The sequence below is a fragment of the Typopeltis vanoorti genome, chromosome 2 (assembly GCF_054136105.1).
Source record: "Typopeltis vanoorti isolate ZY-2024b chromosome 2, IOZ_Tvanoo_1.0, whole genome shotgun sequence".
NCBI classification, from domain to species: Eukaryota; Metazoa; Arthropoda; class Arachnida; order Uropygi; family Thelyphonidae; genus Typopeltis; species Typopeltis vanoorti.
Window position 1 is genome coordinate 4,723,037 of NC_143550.1, and position 18,391 is coordinate 4,741,427.

Genomic DNA, 18,391 nt, shown 5'->3' on the forward strand with positions numbered 1-18,391 from the left:
ATGAAACTTCCTAATCAGAGTTTTCTCGAATATTCCTTTAGAACGTAAATAGCAAATTCTTCTTTTATTCACTAAATGCTTATTGACAGTCTTAACTCTTCCAATAAAAAAAAAACTTACAGTTTTACGATTCCCTTTTCGGAATCTACTATTAATCTTACAATTAGTGTTTCCTCCAATATTCCGTTTAAAACGCATATAGCAATATTTTCCTTTTATTCATCAATACTTATTCCACTTTGAAACTTAATAGTTCCACGATTCCTTTTTCGGAATATACTATTAATTTTCTTCCGACTGTCACTTAAAAAACTTAAGTTCCTTCTGAACCTAAATGTCTGCCGGCCTGTGTTCTAAATTCCTCCCTAACGTTCTATTGTTTACAGCCGTTACTCAGATACCGAATGCTTTCCTTGTCAGCTGTCAATCATTCATCAAACTTCTCCACGAGCATGTGCACTCCATGAAACTGGTAAGCAAGAAGTTAGGTATAAATAATGGCTGACACGTTGTCTCCGTTAGCGACAAGAGAATGTCTTCATAAAACACAACCTTTGATAATTTTAAATTACAATAAAAATTATTTTAAGTAATACAAATATCAAATCTGGTAAGTACATTAAATTTTTAACTGCTTTATATATCACTTTTAACAAAACAATTTCCATAACGGGCACATCGCAAGTGCCGACAATGCATGTTATGAAAACAAAACTAATAAACATTTTAACATAAACAATTAGTAAAAATATTCAGAATTTTAATTATGATTATTTTTACACATCTTCTAAGGAAAAAGTGGAAGAAATTTTCGAGTCATTAGACCAGGCAGCTGATATAAAGAAAATGGAAAAAGTGGTTCTTGCTGGAGATCTCAACAGCAGAGTAGAAAATATATCCCAACAGGCATATAGGAACATTTTTAGAAAATTTTGATAAAAGGCAAAGCTAATAATAATGGTATATATTTCTGGATTTCTGCTCTGTACACAGACTAGTCATTACTACACCATGTTCCAAAATAAAGATGTGTGTGCACATTTACATAGAGAGAGACGACACAAAAAATAAGAAAAGCCTCATTGACCATGTTGCTATTGATAGTGATATCCTCATTCTCGTTCAAGGTACAAGAGTATTCAGTGGATTTGAAATTGGAAGACCATTACTTAGTGCTAAGCAGGATAAAAATGGATATTACATTGAAAAGAACAATATGTAAGAAAGTTTTTAAAATAATTTAAGTTGAAGAGCTTTAAGCTCAACTATACAAACATTATTGAAAAAAAAAAAAACTTGAAGCAATTAGAAAACAAGAACCAAACCCTGGAGTCTCAGTGGCAAACACTGAAGAAGACTGATTAATTAATTCATCTAGAGGGGTATGTGGTGAAGTGTCTGTAAAGATAGAAAATTAAAAACCCCATGATGCACAAGAAATTAAAGAAGAAAGCATAGCAAATAACTTGCCCGATGCTGTAAAAGAATACAGAGAAAATTGTAAGAGAGTTAAGCTATGTGAAAAAGTAGAGAAATTCTTACCAAAGTCATGGGAAGACTTTGGTAAGAATTTGAAAATAAATATGAAGAATGTGGCAAAATGTTCTGTAGACTATTGAAAAAGCTTAGAAATGGAGGAAAGAGTACTGTAAAAGGAATCAGATGATAAAGGTGACATGAAAACTGAAGATAAGTATATCCTAGATGTCTGGAGTAATTATTTTGAAAGGTTGTTAAATGAAACAAGCAGTGACCCAAACTGGACCATTTTCAATAGGAATGCAAAGAGGAGTACATATCAATACTTCAGGTAGTAAAACCTATCAAAAACTTTAAATGTGGAAAGGCAGCTGGAGTAGATCAAATTCAACTAGAAATGCTTAAGTATGGAGGTATAAAAGTTTTGCAATGACTACACTGCATAATGCAGAGCTTGGATAGAAGGTCAAATTCCCAATGATTGGAGTAGAGCTCATGGTTAGTATCTCTCTATAAAAATAAAGGGAAGAAAGCTGAGTATGAGAATTACAGAAGAATTTCTCTACTGAGTGTTCCAATTAAAATTTATGCAAGTATATAGAAGAAGCAGATGGGTTCAGGCCAAATAGAAGTTGTGAAAATCGGATTCTCACTTTATGACAAATAGTTGCAAAAGCATGGGAATATGACAAGGAGAAAAGCTTTCAAAAGCTTAAAATAAACATTGATTTAGAAAGCAATGTTTATTTTAAGAACGAGAGAGTGAGAGGGAAATAAGAGTTTAACTTAGTATATAATTGTTTTGTTCCTGTATTATATTAAATGATGAATTCATTAAAATTGTTTGATACCTTTCATGCCTGTATTTCTGACCATGCTGACTGACCCTGACCCTTCATAAAATTTCAAACCTGTGATCATATATGTGCGCGGGGATATCCCAATTAAGAAAGAAAAGGGGCACAACTGCAAATAAACTAGAAAACCTAAGGCTTCTGAATTATAGTAAATGATATTAGTAGCACCTGATACCCTATAACTATCCTTAGGCTGAGTTTAACTCTACCCTTAAGGCCCAAGCTTACAATAAGGATAGCTTATTGTAATCAGAGAACAGGTATTTCTGGGGGCCCAAAAATTGAGAAGTTTGCTAAATAAGCTATAAGATCGCATATTCAAGTAAGATAGATGACTTAGGGATACATGAAGTTAAAGATAGCAGATAGAAGCCAAAGTATATATAAGAAAGTAAGTCACGCAAGCAATAATATAAGAGATAAAGATAAAAGATATAACAATGAGCAAGGGTAGAAACGTAACAATAGCGCAGACCCGACACAAACAACATTATAACACAATACTCTACCCAGCACATTTGTATGAATTTATGTATACATTAACTTTCAAAAAAAAAAAAAGTCTAATTCTGTCAGATTATGCAGGGTAGGGTGTTGATATTTACATAATCAACAAATTAAAAAAAAAAAATGTATCATACATCTCTTTGTCAGTAAATCATTACTATATTTCAGGTGTGTTCTTATATCTTAACTAATATGTTGTAAAGAGATCTAAAAAAAATAAGATAATTAAAATTAAATATTATTCCAAATAACTTTTACAGTTATGGGACAAGAATTATGAGGCAGTTAAGTCACTGACAAGAAGCACTGCTGAAACTGAACTGTGTGATCTACAAACAAATCAGTTGGATATTCAGGTATATATTGTTGTGTCTGTGTAGAGTGAGGGAATATAAACTCTGAAAAGTTGAAAAGATTAGATTTTTTTAATAATTATTGCTTAAATGTACTACTAATAATACCAGGTTATGATCCTTCTGTTTAAAAAAAAAAAAAAAAAAGTAAATTTCATCTGGTGGAGTACTTTTTATCCAGTGATGTTATTTTCACCAGCCTCTTAACAGTACTTAATCAGAAATATTTTGACATGGAAAATTAGCATAAGCAGAGCCAAAACAAGAATGTTTTGGTTAATGTTACAACTAACAGAATGTAATGAACTCACACTATATCTTGTTTTTGTGAATGCAAGCTATTACAAACTTACCTCAATAACTCACTTTAGTGAGTGGTAAACCAGAGGTACCTGATGCTGGACCATGCCTTACTTCATGTAATATGTATCTGCTATATTATCTATCAAGGATAAGCTGGATCACTAATATTAAGAAAGCTGCTAAGATCCAACAGCCTTCAGGATCTTTCAAGAAAGATTTTATTAAGAGAAGAGTGGAGAAGATGGACTGAGTACTCATGAAGTACTCAACCCATCTTAACGGAAGAGAGTCAATCATATTATCTATAGATTAGTCCTCTTCATTTCTTTCTTTCTTTTCTTCTTGCTCCTTCATGACCCAGTGCTTTAAGCATATATTTTGAAGGTTATGGAGTGAATCTTTTTCTCTCTCTCTCTCTCTTTTAAATCTCTTGCAGTGGGAGTCTGCCTTATCTAGTAGGAAGCTGCAACAGTAAGGAATCAGAGCCAGACAGATTTAAATTGCAAACAACCTGGACAGGTAAGGAAACTGAGAATAGGAATACTCAACATGTTGACACTTACATACTATAAGAGTATATTTAGTAAAGAGGAGGAATATTATGATGGAGAGGAAATTAGATGTTTTGAGTTTGATTGAGACAAAATGGAAAAAAGCAAGGAAGGAAGGAAGAATTTAAGAAGCGACTTTGTTTTGCTTTGGAAAGGAACAAGCTTTGTTGGCTGAGTGCTTAACGTTCCACTCTCCAATCAACAGGTCTCGGGTTCAAATCCCACCGTGGGCATGGATAGTTGTGATTGTCTTTAAGTGGGAAATGCATTTCATCACCTATTGCGATACTACTGCCCCACTTATCGGAAGCCTGAAGTGGCTTGAAAAATTTCCATGATTGTTCTCTAGAGCAGAGTTTCTGGACTGTCTAAAAATAAATAAATTTTAAAAAATAACAAAAAATTTGCATTCTACCAGGTGGCACCATGGTAGCATAACCCAGAGATTAAGGCTGAATACTTAGTATTGTTCTTCTCCTCCATATCTTGTATGGATAATAAGAACAGTCACCTATTAAGAAAATCACAAAATCCTCATTAGTCTGGATATCAATAAGTCTGCTGGTCCAAATGGTATCATTTCCCAATTTTGCTCAAAATATCCATCCTGTATAGGTTATTCAGGCTCTATCCATCTGGTATCTATCCCATTTATAAAGAGGAAGTAAGCCATCCAACTATTATTCCACTGTCCTCACTTAAATCCTCTCATAAACAATGGAGAAGATCATCATCAGTGAACTGCTCTTTGCTACCTATAGACTCAAATTATTAGCGATCAGCTCAAATTTGGCCATTCCCATTCCACAGCAGATATCCGAGACACCCTTTCCCACCTTTAGCCCAAGCCATGACAAGATTTTAAGAAACTCGTGATTACCCTTGATATATCCAGAGCATTGGATCATATAAGGCACAGAAATCTTGCCAAGCCAAGTTGCCAGTGTATGGTCTTCCTTCACTTCTTTGCAACTGGGTCATTTCTTTCCTTGTTTTTATATTGCTGGTGTACTTCTGGGTTCCATGTTTGCCCAAACTCGTTCTCCTATACATTAATGATCTCTCACTTACCACAGATCCTATTCATCATTTACCTTTTATTTTTCATTTGGCAAACTATGTGCTGCATTTTATTTATAAGTAAAAAAAATTAATTGAATTTTCATCAAGTTTGTGGTTTGGTTTGGTTTCGGTTTACTATTCTCAGTTTTGGTTTTAGTTCACTATTTTGGTTGATTGCCATGTGATTTAACTACCTCTACAATGTTCATTAAGTGTTGTGTGTTTTTAATAGTGTAAACAAGTTGACATTTGCAAAAAAAGTTGCCCTTTTGTTGTCCACATTTTCATGACCGTTTATTAGTTAGGAAAAGCAAAATGAATCAAGATTGTTGGCTGTTGACTTGAAGAAAGACTTGGCAGCTAGAGGGATTAATGTTTCTAACATGATAGTCCATCAAAGATTGTTGGAAGTAGGGAGGACTGCCCATAAATCAAAAAAGAAACAACTGTTGATGAAGGCTATGTAGTATTTGTACATGTTTGCTCCAATGGGCAAACGTGTACAAAGATTGGACCGTTGAGAAGTGGAAGAAAGTCATATTCTCGAGTGAGATCCATTTCCTTGTCCAAGGAGAGTGAGTACCTTATGTTTGCAAATCAGTTGCTGAGAGGACTTCTCCACCCACCTTCAACAAACTCCTAAACACTCAGCTAAAAAGATGTTTTGTGGTTGCTTTACACATGACAGTGTAAAAATTAATATTTTTATGGTTGTTTTACTCAATTTTTATTTATACCTGATTCTAAATATCTATTCAATATTTATCAGTTACTTGTTCAATTATATTTATTAAATTCTTGTCGTAACGCCATACTCTTAATACATTGGCTGATTTAGTCTCTTATTTTTAATCCTCACATTCAACTTTAATTCCCCCCCCTTGTCTCAGGGCCGTAATTATGATTCTTCATGTGTACAAAACTTTAGAACTAAGAAATTGCCTCTGGCTGGAGCCAATCTCTTTGTCTGAACTACTGGCATTTTTCTAAATTGAATTCTGAAAATTTATTTGTTTTTCGACTTTGCCATCAAAATTCATAGATAGGAGTTGAATATCCTTCCAAAGAAAAACTCTCAGCAAAGCACGAATTTTCCTCTCTTACTTATTTACTAAATCTAGCAATGCAAAATTACTAATTTTCAGTCGTGGCTACTTAACACTCTAGGTCAAACAGATTCGATTTGTATGAGCAGTGCATTGGTAAGCAGGAATCAGGCAAATTATTTAACAAGCAAAACAATTTGTTCATGCAAATTGAATCTACAAAAGGGTTAATACTAAACACAAATATTTCTCAGGCTCTATACTTCTATAGCAAGATATATTGGGAATTATAATTAATCCTCTTAAGTAAACATTTCTCTCTTAACACAGCTAGTCTATGGCAACTACTTTAGCTATCACTTAGACCAGTGGCCGATAGCGACCATTGTTAGGGGGTCGATAGAAAAATATAAGACATCATTGTACGGGTAATATTTAATTCGGTTAATTTGCATTACCTCCATCCTGAATGACAACGCAATTAAAAATGAATCGTGGGAACAGTGACACGAATAGGACCTGTAAGATGGAGCAAAGTCATGAAAATAGTTACTGAGGCCAATCAAGTAGGCCGAAATGACATATTTACCAATAAACGGATGTCGGTGGTTACCGCCTGGCCGGCATGGGGGGAATGAGATTGCAACACGTGCGCGGTTGCTTATTTACTTATGCTTACACATATTCAATCCCAGTCTCATTTTTATGTTCTAAAATTCATCAACATACATATTATAATTCAATCGTTATTCATTCACGAACTAAACTTCTCTATATTGAAGAGTTGAGCGGGGCTGGTAGTAAAGTAGTTTATTAATACCAGTATATTAATATCACTAGTAATACCAGTGATATTACTAGTGATAATAATAGTAGTAGTAATAGTAATGTCATCAGTAGTTGTTAAGATCTTGGAGAAAGTAGTGAGGGACCGTGTACAGCATTGGGCAGATGAGGGTAATGTTATCTGTGAGAATCAACATGGATTTGTGAAAGGACGCTCTTGTTTTAGCAATATGCTAGCCTTTTATAATAAAGTTACAAGAGCATTAGATGAGGGAAAGGCATATACTGCAATTTTCTTAGACTTGGCGAAGGCATTTGACAGGGTGCCACATGATAAGCTGATATTTAAGTTGCAGCACATGGGTCTGGATGTCAGATTGGTCAACTGGATTCAGGATTGGCTGTCTGATAGGTATCAGAGAGTTGTGTATGGTGGAGCAGTTTCCAGGAGGCAGAGGGTTACAAGTGGGGTCCCACAGGGCTCAGTACTAGGACCTATATTGTTTAACCTTTATATCAATGACATAGCCAGTGGATTGCAGGGGGATATTCAGTTGTTTGCGGATGATGCGAAGCTTGGAAGGATTATTAGTAATAGTGCAGATGTGGTAGCCCTGCAAGAGGATTTAAATAAGCTAGATAGATGGGCAAATGAATGGGGGTGTCAGTTTAATGCAGCAAAATGTAAGGTCTTGAGGTTTGGGAAACATCGATGGGATGCTGCATACTCTATGGGAGGAGTTATACTGGAGGAAGTAGGGGAGACAAGAGATCTGGGGTTGATGATTGATAGAAACCTGAAGTTTAGGGGACATATTGCAAAGGTGGTGAAGGTAACACAGAGGATTGCTGCTATTATGAGAAGGACACTGACCTGCAGAGATAAGAGGGTTATCATTCCGTTGTATAAGTCTCTGATCAGACCACACTTGGACTATTGTTCTCAGATTTGGTCCCCAGGATTTGAAGGGGATAAATTAACCGTGGAAAGGATACAAAGACGGATGACAAAGATGGTTTCAGGGCTGTACAAGGATAGTTATGAGGATCGGCTTAGAGAATGTGGACTGCAGAGTTTGGTGGATAGAAGAAGGAGAGGTGATATGATTGAGACTTTTAAACTGTTGAGAGGTGGTTACAGGGTTGACACTGGGGAGTTCTTTCGCTTGGTTGATCAGCGGGAAGGAGTGATGACAAGAGGCCATCCCTGGAAGTTACGAAAGGAAACTGTGAGCAAGAGGGTAAGGAGTGGTTTCTTTGTGTGGAGGGTGGTTGAGCCGTGGAATGCATTGCCTGATGGAGTGGTGGGAGCGAGAACGGTCAGTGGGTTTAAGGAGTGGTATGATAAACTTTGTGTTTCTCAGGGGGGGACTTCCCCTCGATGAGTCTTGACAGACTTTATGTCTTAGAAAGGACCTCCCTCGATGAGTCTTTTGACTCCTTGGAGGCCTGAATAATAATAATAATAATAATAATAATATATACTATATTAGAAAGTAGAGGAAGAAATGAACGAGAGAAATATACAAGAAAATGATGATGCAAGTGAAAAATGGAAGATTCTGAAGGAAAGCATAATTACTGCTACAGAATTACATTTAGCTAAAAAAGAGGAGGAAAGAGAGAAAAGAAAGAAACCATGGATGACGAAAAATATTTTGAGGAAAATAACACAAAGAAGAACATTAGTTAATAGTAAAACAGAGGAGAAAAAAAAGCAGTATAAAGACTTGAGTAGGGAGATACAAAGAGAGATAAGAAGGAAAAAGGAAGAGTGGTTAGATGAAATAAGTAAAGATACAACAGCAAAGACAGAAAGAAAGGACATAAAAGGTGTTTATAAAAACATTAATATGATGACAGGAAGGAGAAAGATGCTAAGGACTGGAGCAATCAAGAATGAAAGAGGTGAAATTCTGATAGAAAAAGAGAAGATGTTACAGAGATGGGAAGAATATGTAAGTAAACTTTACGAAGACAGGGATAGAGGAGAAAATCAAAGGAAAGAACATAGTGGGCAGAGACTGTGCATCATGAGGGAGGAATTGAATCTAGCAATTCAAAAGATGAAAGAAGGAAAATCCCCTGGAATAGATGGTATACAGATAGAACTTATAAGGAATATAGGTGAAAAAGGTATGGAAGTGTTATGGCAAATTATTAACGGAATTTATGAAGAACAAGAATTACCAGAGGAGTTTAGAAGATCAATTTTTATCCCCATTCCAAAAAAAGACGAGAGTTTTAGACTGTAACAATTTTAGAACGATAAGTCTTATAATTCACACAGCAAAAATTCTGGTGCAAATAATTTTAGAGAGAATTAGGAATAAAATAGAAAAAGAAATGAATGAGGAACAGTTTGGATTCAGAACCAACAGAGGAACTAGAGAGGCTATAACTTGTCTAAGAATAATTGGGGAGAAAACACTAAACCATGGTGGAAAGTTGTTTTTGGGATTTCTAGATTTTGAAAAGGCATTTGATACAGTGAAACATGAAAGGCTTTTTGACATTCTAGAAAATACTGATATTGACTCTTATGACTTGGAAATTTTAAAGAGATTATATTGGTCACAAATAGCGTCAGTATGTGTAAATGGAGAGGAAACAGGATAATTCCCGGTGGAGAGAGGAGTCAGGCAAGGATGCAAGTTATCACCATTATTGTTTAACTTTTATAGTGAACAAATGTTTAGAGAGGCACTTGAGGATGTAGAAGAAGAAGGAATAAAAATAAACGGAAGAATCATTAATAACTTAAGATATACGGATGATGTAGTAGTGATGGCAGAAAGTGAAAATGGGTTACAACAAATTATTCAAAGAATTGAAAACTCTTGTAAAGAGTATGGACTAAGAATTAACACAAAAAAGACCAAGATAATGATAATGGGTAGAAAAATAGGAGATAATGTAAAAATAAGATGTAGAGGAAAGATTTTAGAAGAAGTGGAAAGATTTCAATATTTAGGTAGCTGGATCTCAGAGAAAGGAACTTCAGAGTTGGACATTAGAAATAGAATAGGTAAAGCTAAATCGGCATTTATGGAAATGAAGAGAATTTTAATAAACAAGAACACTAAAATAGGCGTTAGAATTGGAATAGTTAAAGCAACAGTTTGGAGTATTGCGAGTTATGGAAGTGAGTCATGGACACTAAGAAAGAGAGATATGGAAAGAATTAATGCATTGGAAATGTGGTGTTATAGAAAGATGGAAAAGATTAGCTATACAGAAAGAATATCAAATCAAGAAGTTTTAAGACGAGTTGGGATGGAAAGAACACTGTTAAAGAATATTATGCAAAGAAAGACTAGATTTGCAGGACATCTTCTGAGAGGTTCTTCGGGACACCTGACAAGAACTATATTACAAGGGAAAGTTGAGGGGAAGAGAAGACGTGGAAGACCAACTAGAGAGTGGTTTAATGACATCGTGGAATGGACTGGTTTAAGAATGATGGAAGCGACAGACAGAGAGAAATGGAGAAGAGCTGCTCATCTGTTGCAACCCTCTTGCTAGAGGATGCTACCGGACGATGACGACGCCTATATTATACATACAATAAATACTGTAACTATAAAATAAATAATCTAAAAACTCACGTAAGCATCTTTTTTGCTTGTCGTATTATAATTACGTAATAGTAAAATATAGGGGGTCGAGAAACTCTTGAAGGGGTCGACGATCAAAGAAGTTTGGCGACCCTGATTTATACGCACACAGAGCAATTTTACGCATGCTAAACAAATGGCAGGCTTAGCTAATAAGCAGTGTTAAGCATATTAAATTTCACCTTAATTTTATGTTATTCTATCTCACACATCTGAACAAGTAAATTCAATGATTAGCTAAATGCCTTCAGTCCTCAAGTACTTTTAACATAAAAACTTTGAAGAAATCTCCATCATAAATTCCGCCTCTAATGAAAAACAATATATTAAACCTTGCTTTGTATATAGTCATCTTGTCTGCACTAATAGATTCTTGAAAGTACTATCCACTGCTACTTTCCCTTTCTTGGCTACGCACACAGGTACCTTTTTCCGGGAATGATGAGGTCAATTTTTATTTCTGAGATCGTCTGGAAATGTGGTGGCTTGAATTCCGGAACTGCCTTTCTCCAAAAAACTCAGATGAGTTATTTCGCACTTCGGGCATCTGTTGGCTTCAACTTGGGTTTTCGACCTTGAATCGGCATAACTTTCCCGAACCTGGAGCCAGAACAGAACGAAGACGAACTTATTCTGTCATGAACATTGATATGGCCTCCCTTCTAAGTGGCCCTCTGCCAGAAGACAATTGACCTCTAACTGCGGTGTACAAAAAACCCACTGATGACTACGAACCACCTTCTGACGACGAATACCAAGACTCTGTTGTGTCTGCCTAACCTCTGAGTAATGACCCTTTTTTGGCCAATGTCCCCCCCCCCTTTATCTTGCTCATTTGACCTTGGATCCTGCTATGATTTTATTCCCTTGGGTATTTTGCAGATCTGCACCGGCCACCTTTTTTCGTTGTTGCGTTAAGGCGGGAAAACCCCGACATATCTTTGCAATAGTGATTGCCTTAGGTCATAAGTTAATCCGTCTGGAACTTTCCTTTGTCACAATTTAATTTACACTTAACTTTCTTTGTTCTTTACAGGATTTTGGCGGTTATATTATTTAACAATTCACTTAAATTTACTTCCATATTACAAACATAAAAAAATTGCTAACTAACCACAAGTATATTGTATGGATTTATGTTCTCTAGTAAAATCAGTATATAAGGAATTTTTTATCAAAAAATCCTTCTATGCAAGATTTTACAACAGTCCATGATCACTTGTGCCTGTTGTTGGTATGATGAAAAGTGACCAATACATAAAAATATTTGAGAAAATAGTGGTCCAACAGATCCAGAAAGACAAAAAAAAAATCATCTTCCAACACAATCTTTCACTACAAAAAAGTGAAAGAGTTCCTCAAAAATCACAACGTTTAATTACTTCAGTGGCCAGCTAACTCTCCTAATCCAATAGAATGAATACCAGTGGTATATTTAGATTTTGCAATGATCTTTGCTAGGTTGCCACATGAGAAATTGGTAATTAAATGGGTGGAATTGGGTAATAGTTAAGTGCATTGGATTGGAGATTAGCTGTCTTATAGAGACAGCATCTTTCACAGTTCTATTCACTACTGTTGAATACAGTTGTGAGGGATGCTATGGATCAATTTTGACAGATATTAGCAAGTGGGGGGGATAAGTATCCCAGAAGAGGAATGTCATTAGTGATGTGATCCAGTCTGTTTTTGGCCATTGTTAAATTAATGATGGGAATGTTTTGAATGAGGACTTGCAGTTTCATTTATACTTATGTGAGAGTTATATTCTGCAAATTTTTACATAACACAAATTTTATGCAAGTCTGTTCATGTTAATTTTTCAGAGAAGTGAGTGAGTTTAACATCTAAAAAAGGAAGAGAACCATTAACTTCTGATTCAACAGTAAACTATGTTTGGGTGTTGACTATTCAGGTGGTCAAGGAAGTTCTGAAGAGATTCGTGGCCGTGGCTCCAAAGTAAAAAAATTTCATCAGTATATATTTTCCATATTCTCGGTTTTAAAGGACAAGAGGAGATAGCCTTTTCTTCAAAATATTTCAGATAAATGTGTGCTAGAATAGGCAATAATGGGTTACCCATGGCTAGACCAGAATTTTGTTTGTAGATGATATCTTTAAACTTGAAATAGCCTGAACGAATACAGTGAGTTAATAAGGACATAACATTTTTTGATAATTTTTCTTTCAGTAGTAAGGAACTAAAGGGGGTCATGGCAGAAGCGTTCACATCGTGACCCCTGTCGGCTTGTTTACAAGCTTAAAATTCTGCTGCCATCTACGGTACAGTCTTCTATAGGTTGCTACAGTTCTATATAGTGCTACCAGCATCCTCTTTATCAGAAACACGACTAAAACTCAACGGCCCTTATGGGAACCAGCCCTGACAATCATCTCACACAATATAGAGGGCCTCTCCTCTGTAAAAGAAGATCTTATTGCAAAAATGTGATATTTTATGTCTACAGGAGACACACAAAGGACCTCAACAAGCCAGACCTAGAATTGCTGGAATGAGGCTCATTAAAGAAATACCACAAGAAAAATATGGAAGTGCTATTTTCACTCGGCAGGAGATTCAGGTTACAGGATGCGTAACCACAAGCCAAAATAACATAGAAATCCTTGGAATACATCTGGATAACATCAGTGTTTTCTCAGTATAAAACCACCTAGTATAACCTTTGCTTTTGAAATTTCCCAGTATTTGACACAAAGGAAACAAATCAGGATGGAGAGTTAGTCGAACCGTGGGCTGAAAGTAATCAAATGAGTCTTATACACGATCCTAAACAGTCATCATCATTTAACAGTGGAAGATGGAAAAGAGGATATAACCCAGACTTTGGATTTGTTAGTAATAGAATAGCTAATCTGTGCACTAAACAGGTACTTGCACCAATCCCAAGTTCACAACATAGACCAATAATGCTTCAAGTTTTCCCACCAGTCCGACTTAAGGAGATCCCACTTAGAAGACGCTTTAATTTTAAAAAAGTTAACTGGGAACAGTTCTCCAGAGAATTAGACATAAGTTTGTCCAACATTTCACCCACACCAGAAAATTATGGAAAGTTCATCAAAGCTATTAGACGGTCTGTTACCAGGCATATCCCAAGAGGTTGTAGAACATGTTATTTTCCAGGTTTTACAGAACACAACGTGGAAATATATGAAAGATATTGTGACCTATATGATAAAGATCCGTTTTCATCGGAAACAATTGACACAGGAGAGGAACTTATAGCAGCACTCTCTGAAAAAAGAAGTCAACAATGGGCAGAGAAAATTAAAAGCTTAGATATGAAACACAGTAGCAGGAAAGCCTGGCTTTTACTCAAAAAATTATCTGGTGACCCCACAACAGAGCAACTGAAGTTAATAAAATGCAAACCAAATTACAACTCAGCTATCTATGAATGATAAACCGAGTACCAAAGTTAAAATACCTAAAGATTACATTAAAAAAGTTAGGGATTCAGAAAATAATCTCTTTGAAGAACCATTTACTAAAGAGGACCTAAAAAATGCCCTAAAATTCTTAAAACCAGGAAAAGTTGCTGGTATAGATGATATCAGAAACGAGATACTAAGAAATCTGAGAGAAAAGGTAAAGGAGTGGTTGTTAGAATTTTTTCAACTTTTGTTGGAAATTTACTAAAATACCCAGCATAAGAGGCAAACAAAAGTAATACCTATCCTGGAACCGGGTAAACCTGCTGAGGATCCAAAAAGCTACAAGCCTATAGCTCTCCTATGCACAATGCTGAAGCTGTATGAGAGGTTAATCTTGAACAGACTTAGCCCAGAAATAGATAAAGTGCTGATAAAAGAACAGGCAGAATTTAGACCAGGAAGATCATGCACTGGACAAGTATTAAACTTGTCCAGTGCCATTAAACACAATTTATTGAGGATGGCTTTAAAAGGGAATTAGCAACAGGAGCTGTATTTATAGATTTGACAGCAGCATATGACACACTAAATCTTAGAAAGTTTATAGTCAAAATTTACAGCATGAAAAACACAGACAATGACAGCTGCTCATGTAGTGAAACACAAACCATGGATCATCTTCTGCAATGCTGCCTTAATAGACATTAATAATATATGTACCTGAGAAGATTTAATGCAGTGTAATGAAACAGCTTTAAAGTATATTAATCACTGGCTGAGTGAAATTTGACATTTTATGTTTTTGTGTAATATTTTATGCAAGTGGCATTTTTGTCTCTTAATGTATACTTTTAATCCGTATTCTTTAAATGTATGCTTTTAATCATTTATACTTATGATCTTACATTTTCTGTAGTTCGCACATGAAATAAATAAAACATGAAACTATATCAAAACTGGCCATGATTTATTCTTCTTTAATAGAAATATCTTTTATACTTGAGACAAAATCAACCGAATTTTTAATAAACGATGAAGACATGCCAGAAAAACATTTAAGTAATTTTGCTAAGTATTTTGGAAGGTTATAAGTGGGTGAGTCGATTCCTTCTACAATTGGTCATAGTGGAGTGTTCTCTTTGTGTATTTGGAGCCATGGCCATGAATCTCTTCAGAACTTCCTTGACCACTTGAATAGTCGACACCCAAACATAAAGTTTACTGTTTGAATTAGAAGATAATGGTTCTCTTCCTTTTTTTAGATGTTAAACTCACTTGCTTCTCTGAAAAATTAAAAATCTCAATTTACAGGAAACTTACTCACACGAACAGATATCTCCACACTCAGTCCCACCATTATCCACCTCAAAAACTGGGTTTCAGTTTTCCATTTTTGTTTCTTTTCCAGTTATGATTGTTCTTTACCTCAGTGCATGCAAACTAAAAATTAGTAAAGTGTATGAATACAAATTCACAGCATATCCACATTTAATAATAAACAAAACAAGGCTGAGAAAAGTGCATGTACACATGTATTGTGTGGGCTCTCTGTCTTGTAGATCAGAGCTTCTTAAACTTTTTCCACTCACAACCCCATTTCGCCCGAGAAATTTTTACGTTATCCTGGGTATATAGGTATATAAAACAGGTATCAAATCAAACATTTACTGATAATAAATCATAAACAAATTTATTTTAAAACAATTCTTTGGTATACATATGATTTTACCATTTACATAAAGATTATGCATTGCATACGACCTATGACTGAGCATCTGCAGTGATCGCTAATTCATAAGTAGTATAGAAATAGAAGACATGACATAAAGAATTACAATACAGTAGTCTCGAATCTGAACCAAGGTGCTTCTGGCAGTGTTCGTTGACGTCGCATGCCGTGACAGTGCAAAGTGCGCGTATTGTGTGTTCAGAACCAAGGCTGCGGTGAAAGTAGTACGATGCAACACGGGCAAGCGCTGCCAGAAACACCTCGAATTCATTATGCGTTTGATTTTGAATTAATTTTTGGTCGTTGCATGTTCAGAAACCTTTTACTGTTGCCAAATTTTTCACTACCTGCACATTCTGTTACGTGACCCCATTTAGGGTCGCTACCCATGGTTTAAAAAGCTCTGTTGTAGATGGTTGGTAAGGTGGTTTTCAAGTAAAGTAGTGTATTTTGAAAAAGCTTTTCAACCCTTTGGTTGAAAAGCCCTGGATTTTAATCCATCTATGACTCAAGGAACCTTTATCAGAACTTTTCAATCAAAGGTGAGTTAGCTACTCTCGTATGTCTGTCAATGTGTGTTCACAGGCCCAGTTTGCTTGTTGTACCTCAAAACAAGCAAACTGGGCCTGTGAACACACATTGACAGACATAGGATACTGTTGAAAAAGGAAGACAGTGGGAAACCGCCTTGCTTTATAATAATTCCCTAGTATAGTAGCATGCTACCTCCTCAAACCATTGGGTTGAGGAAAAACACGCACACACACATATGTACGTCCAGAAGAGAGAGAAGAGGATAGCCAACTCAGCAGATCTCTCACTCTCAGATATTGTCCAGTCACTTTCCCATAGATGCTCTACTTCTGTCTTTTCTATAGGAAATGATGTCATCAACCAGACCCTGACTTGTACAGTGACCTAACTGTAATTTCCCCTGGAAACCATCGTTAAACAAGCTGTCATCAATTGAACTTAATTTCCTGTCATGAATTGGATTACATTCAAGGAAATAGTTTCAGCTCTCTAATATACTTTGTGTATGCTTTAAGGTGATGTTTATCATGGAACAGGATAACTGAAAGTTTTTTCACTTGGTTATGCTATAAATTAAAGATGCCAAGAAATTAATTTCTTCATTAGAGGTAGATGTTGAAAGTTTTTTTCCTCCAAGTGAAATAACTTTCAACCTCTACCTCTAACTTTCACTTGGAGGAAAGTTTTTTTCCTCCAAGTGAAATAACTTTCAACTACTATATTAAAATTAATAATATTTTAATATTATTATTAAAATACTCTTATTCAGAGTATTTTAATAATAAGGTGTGGCAACTTTTATCTACTTGTATATGGGAAATATATGACTATTGCATTACTTCAACCTTGGTATCCTTTCTGGGTATGGCTCCTGCTGATGCTTCCTGGGGAGCAGAGAGGTTCTGCTTGGTGACAGTTTTTCCTGTCACTACTTTACTTGTCAATCCTGATTCAGATCAGGAGTGATGAGTTAAATAGTGATCCTTTAGGATGAGATGAAGAGTGATCTTGTAGATCACTTTGAGTTTTTTGGAGAGGTATCCCTGTGTTTTAACATACCTCAATAAAGGTCAAAACTTGTCTGGGTAGTGGCTCTTCCCATAATGCATAGCATCCAAAAGGTTGTGTGTTTTGCATTATGGGATTCCAAGCAATTGATATGAAGTCATTAGCTCTATATACAAGTAGCCCAGTTATGAAGATACTTCAAGTACAGACATTCTTTGCTTACACTTGAATAAAGGATTAAACCACGAATAAATTTCTTGGCATCGTTAATTTATAGGATAACTGAAACTCGGAACATATTCTATCGATTTCATTCTGGATTTTAATGTTACGGCTTTCATTCTAATGTTATTGCTTTCTACTTCTTTATGGAATTTGTCCTTCCACTTTTCCTCTTTCCAGGCATATTTTGGACATGAGTAAATGTACTGCACTGTGAATAATTTTTAAATTAAATTTGACAGTAACTGAAAGGCAATGCAAATTACAACAGTTCACTTGAACTTTTGGCTTTCTCTCTGCACCTGTGAAGTGATCAGGAACAGCAACTCACAGTGATTATTTTTAAAATGCATATGTTTGTGAATATTTTGTATGAAACTCAGACACTGGATAAAAAATAAATCTTGCTGATTCCCTTATCAGAAATCATTCATGCTAATTAAAATATTTTATTCTCAGTCAGTCATCAACTTTGCAGAAGGATACATATCCAATCTACATTCCATATAGTAATAATAGAAAAATTTTGATAGTTGTAAAAGCAGAAATTCATAAAGCAGGGTCTGCTATATTTTCTGCCTTAATTTCATATTACCATGATGAATTCACAGTATTAGTCAGCAGCATAGAATGCAGATAATGTTCTATATTTTTTTTAGCAATTCCTTCATGAAAGTTGAATCTAATTTTTAAACCAAGTGGAAAAATTTCTACAAATATCTCTGCTCCCGAGTATTTTAATATTAAAGGGATACACCAGTTTACTACTGATACGTATGAATTCTGAACCAACCTTGATGTTTCTTCTGAGTCTGGTGCCTAATGATGAGACCTCAATAAACTTCAAAACTGTCCTGGATAATATGCTATGTATTATGGGATTCTAAGACAATTAATGAGAAGTTATGCACAGGTAGCCTAGTCTCGAACATACTTCACTT

At 35.4% G+C, this 18,391-nt stretch overlaps 1 protein-coding gene across 3 annotated transcripts in view; it reads left to right on the top strand.

The window, feature by feature from the left end:
• LOC150108792 (kinesin-like protein KIF11-B) overlaps positions 1-18,391 on the top strand; it is a 706,328-nt gene that overhangs the window by 606,962 nt on the left and 80,975 nt on the right. For all 3 annotated transcript variants that reach the window (XM_090403242.1, XM_090403252.1, XM_090403263.1), the window contains exon 22: positions 3,104-3,199. In XM_090403242.1, the coding sequence (XP_090259368.1) occupies positions 3,104-3,199 (96 nt within the window). The remainder of the gene's footprint in view (positions 1-3,103; positions 3,200-18,391) is intronic.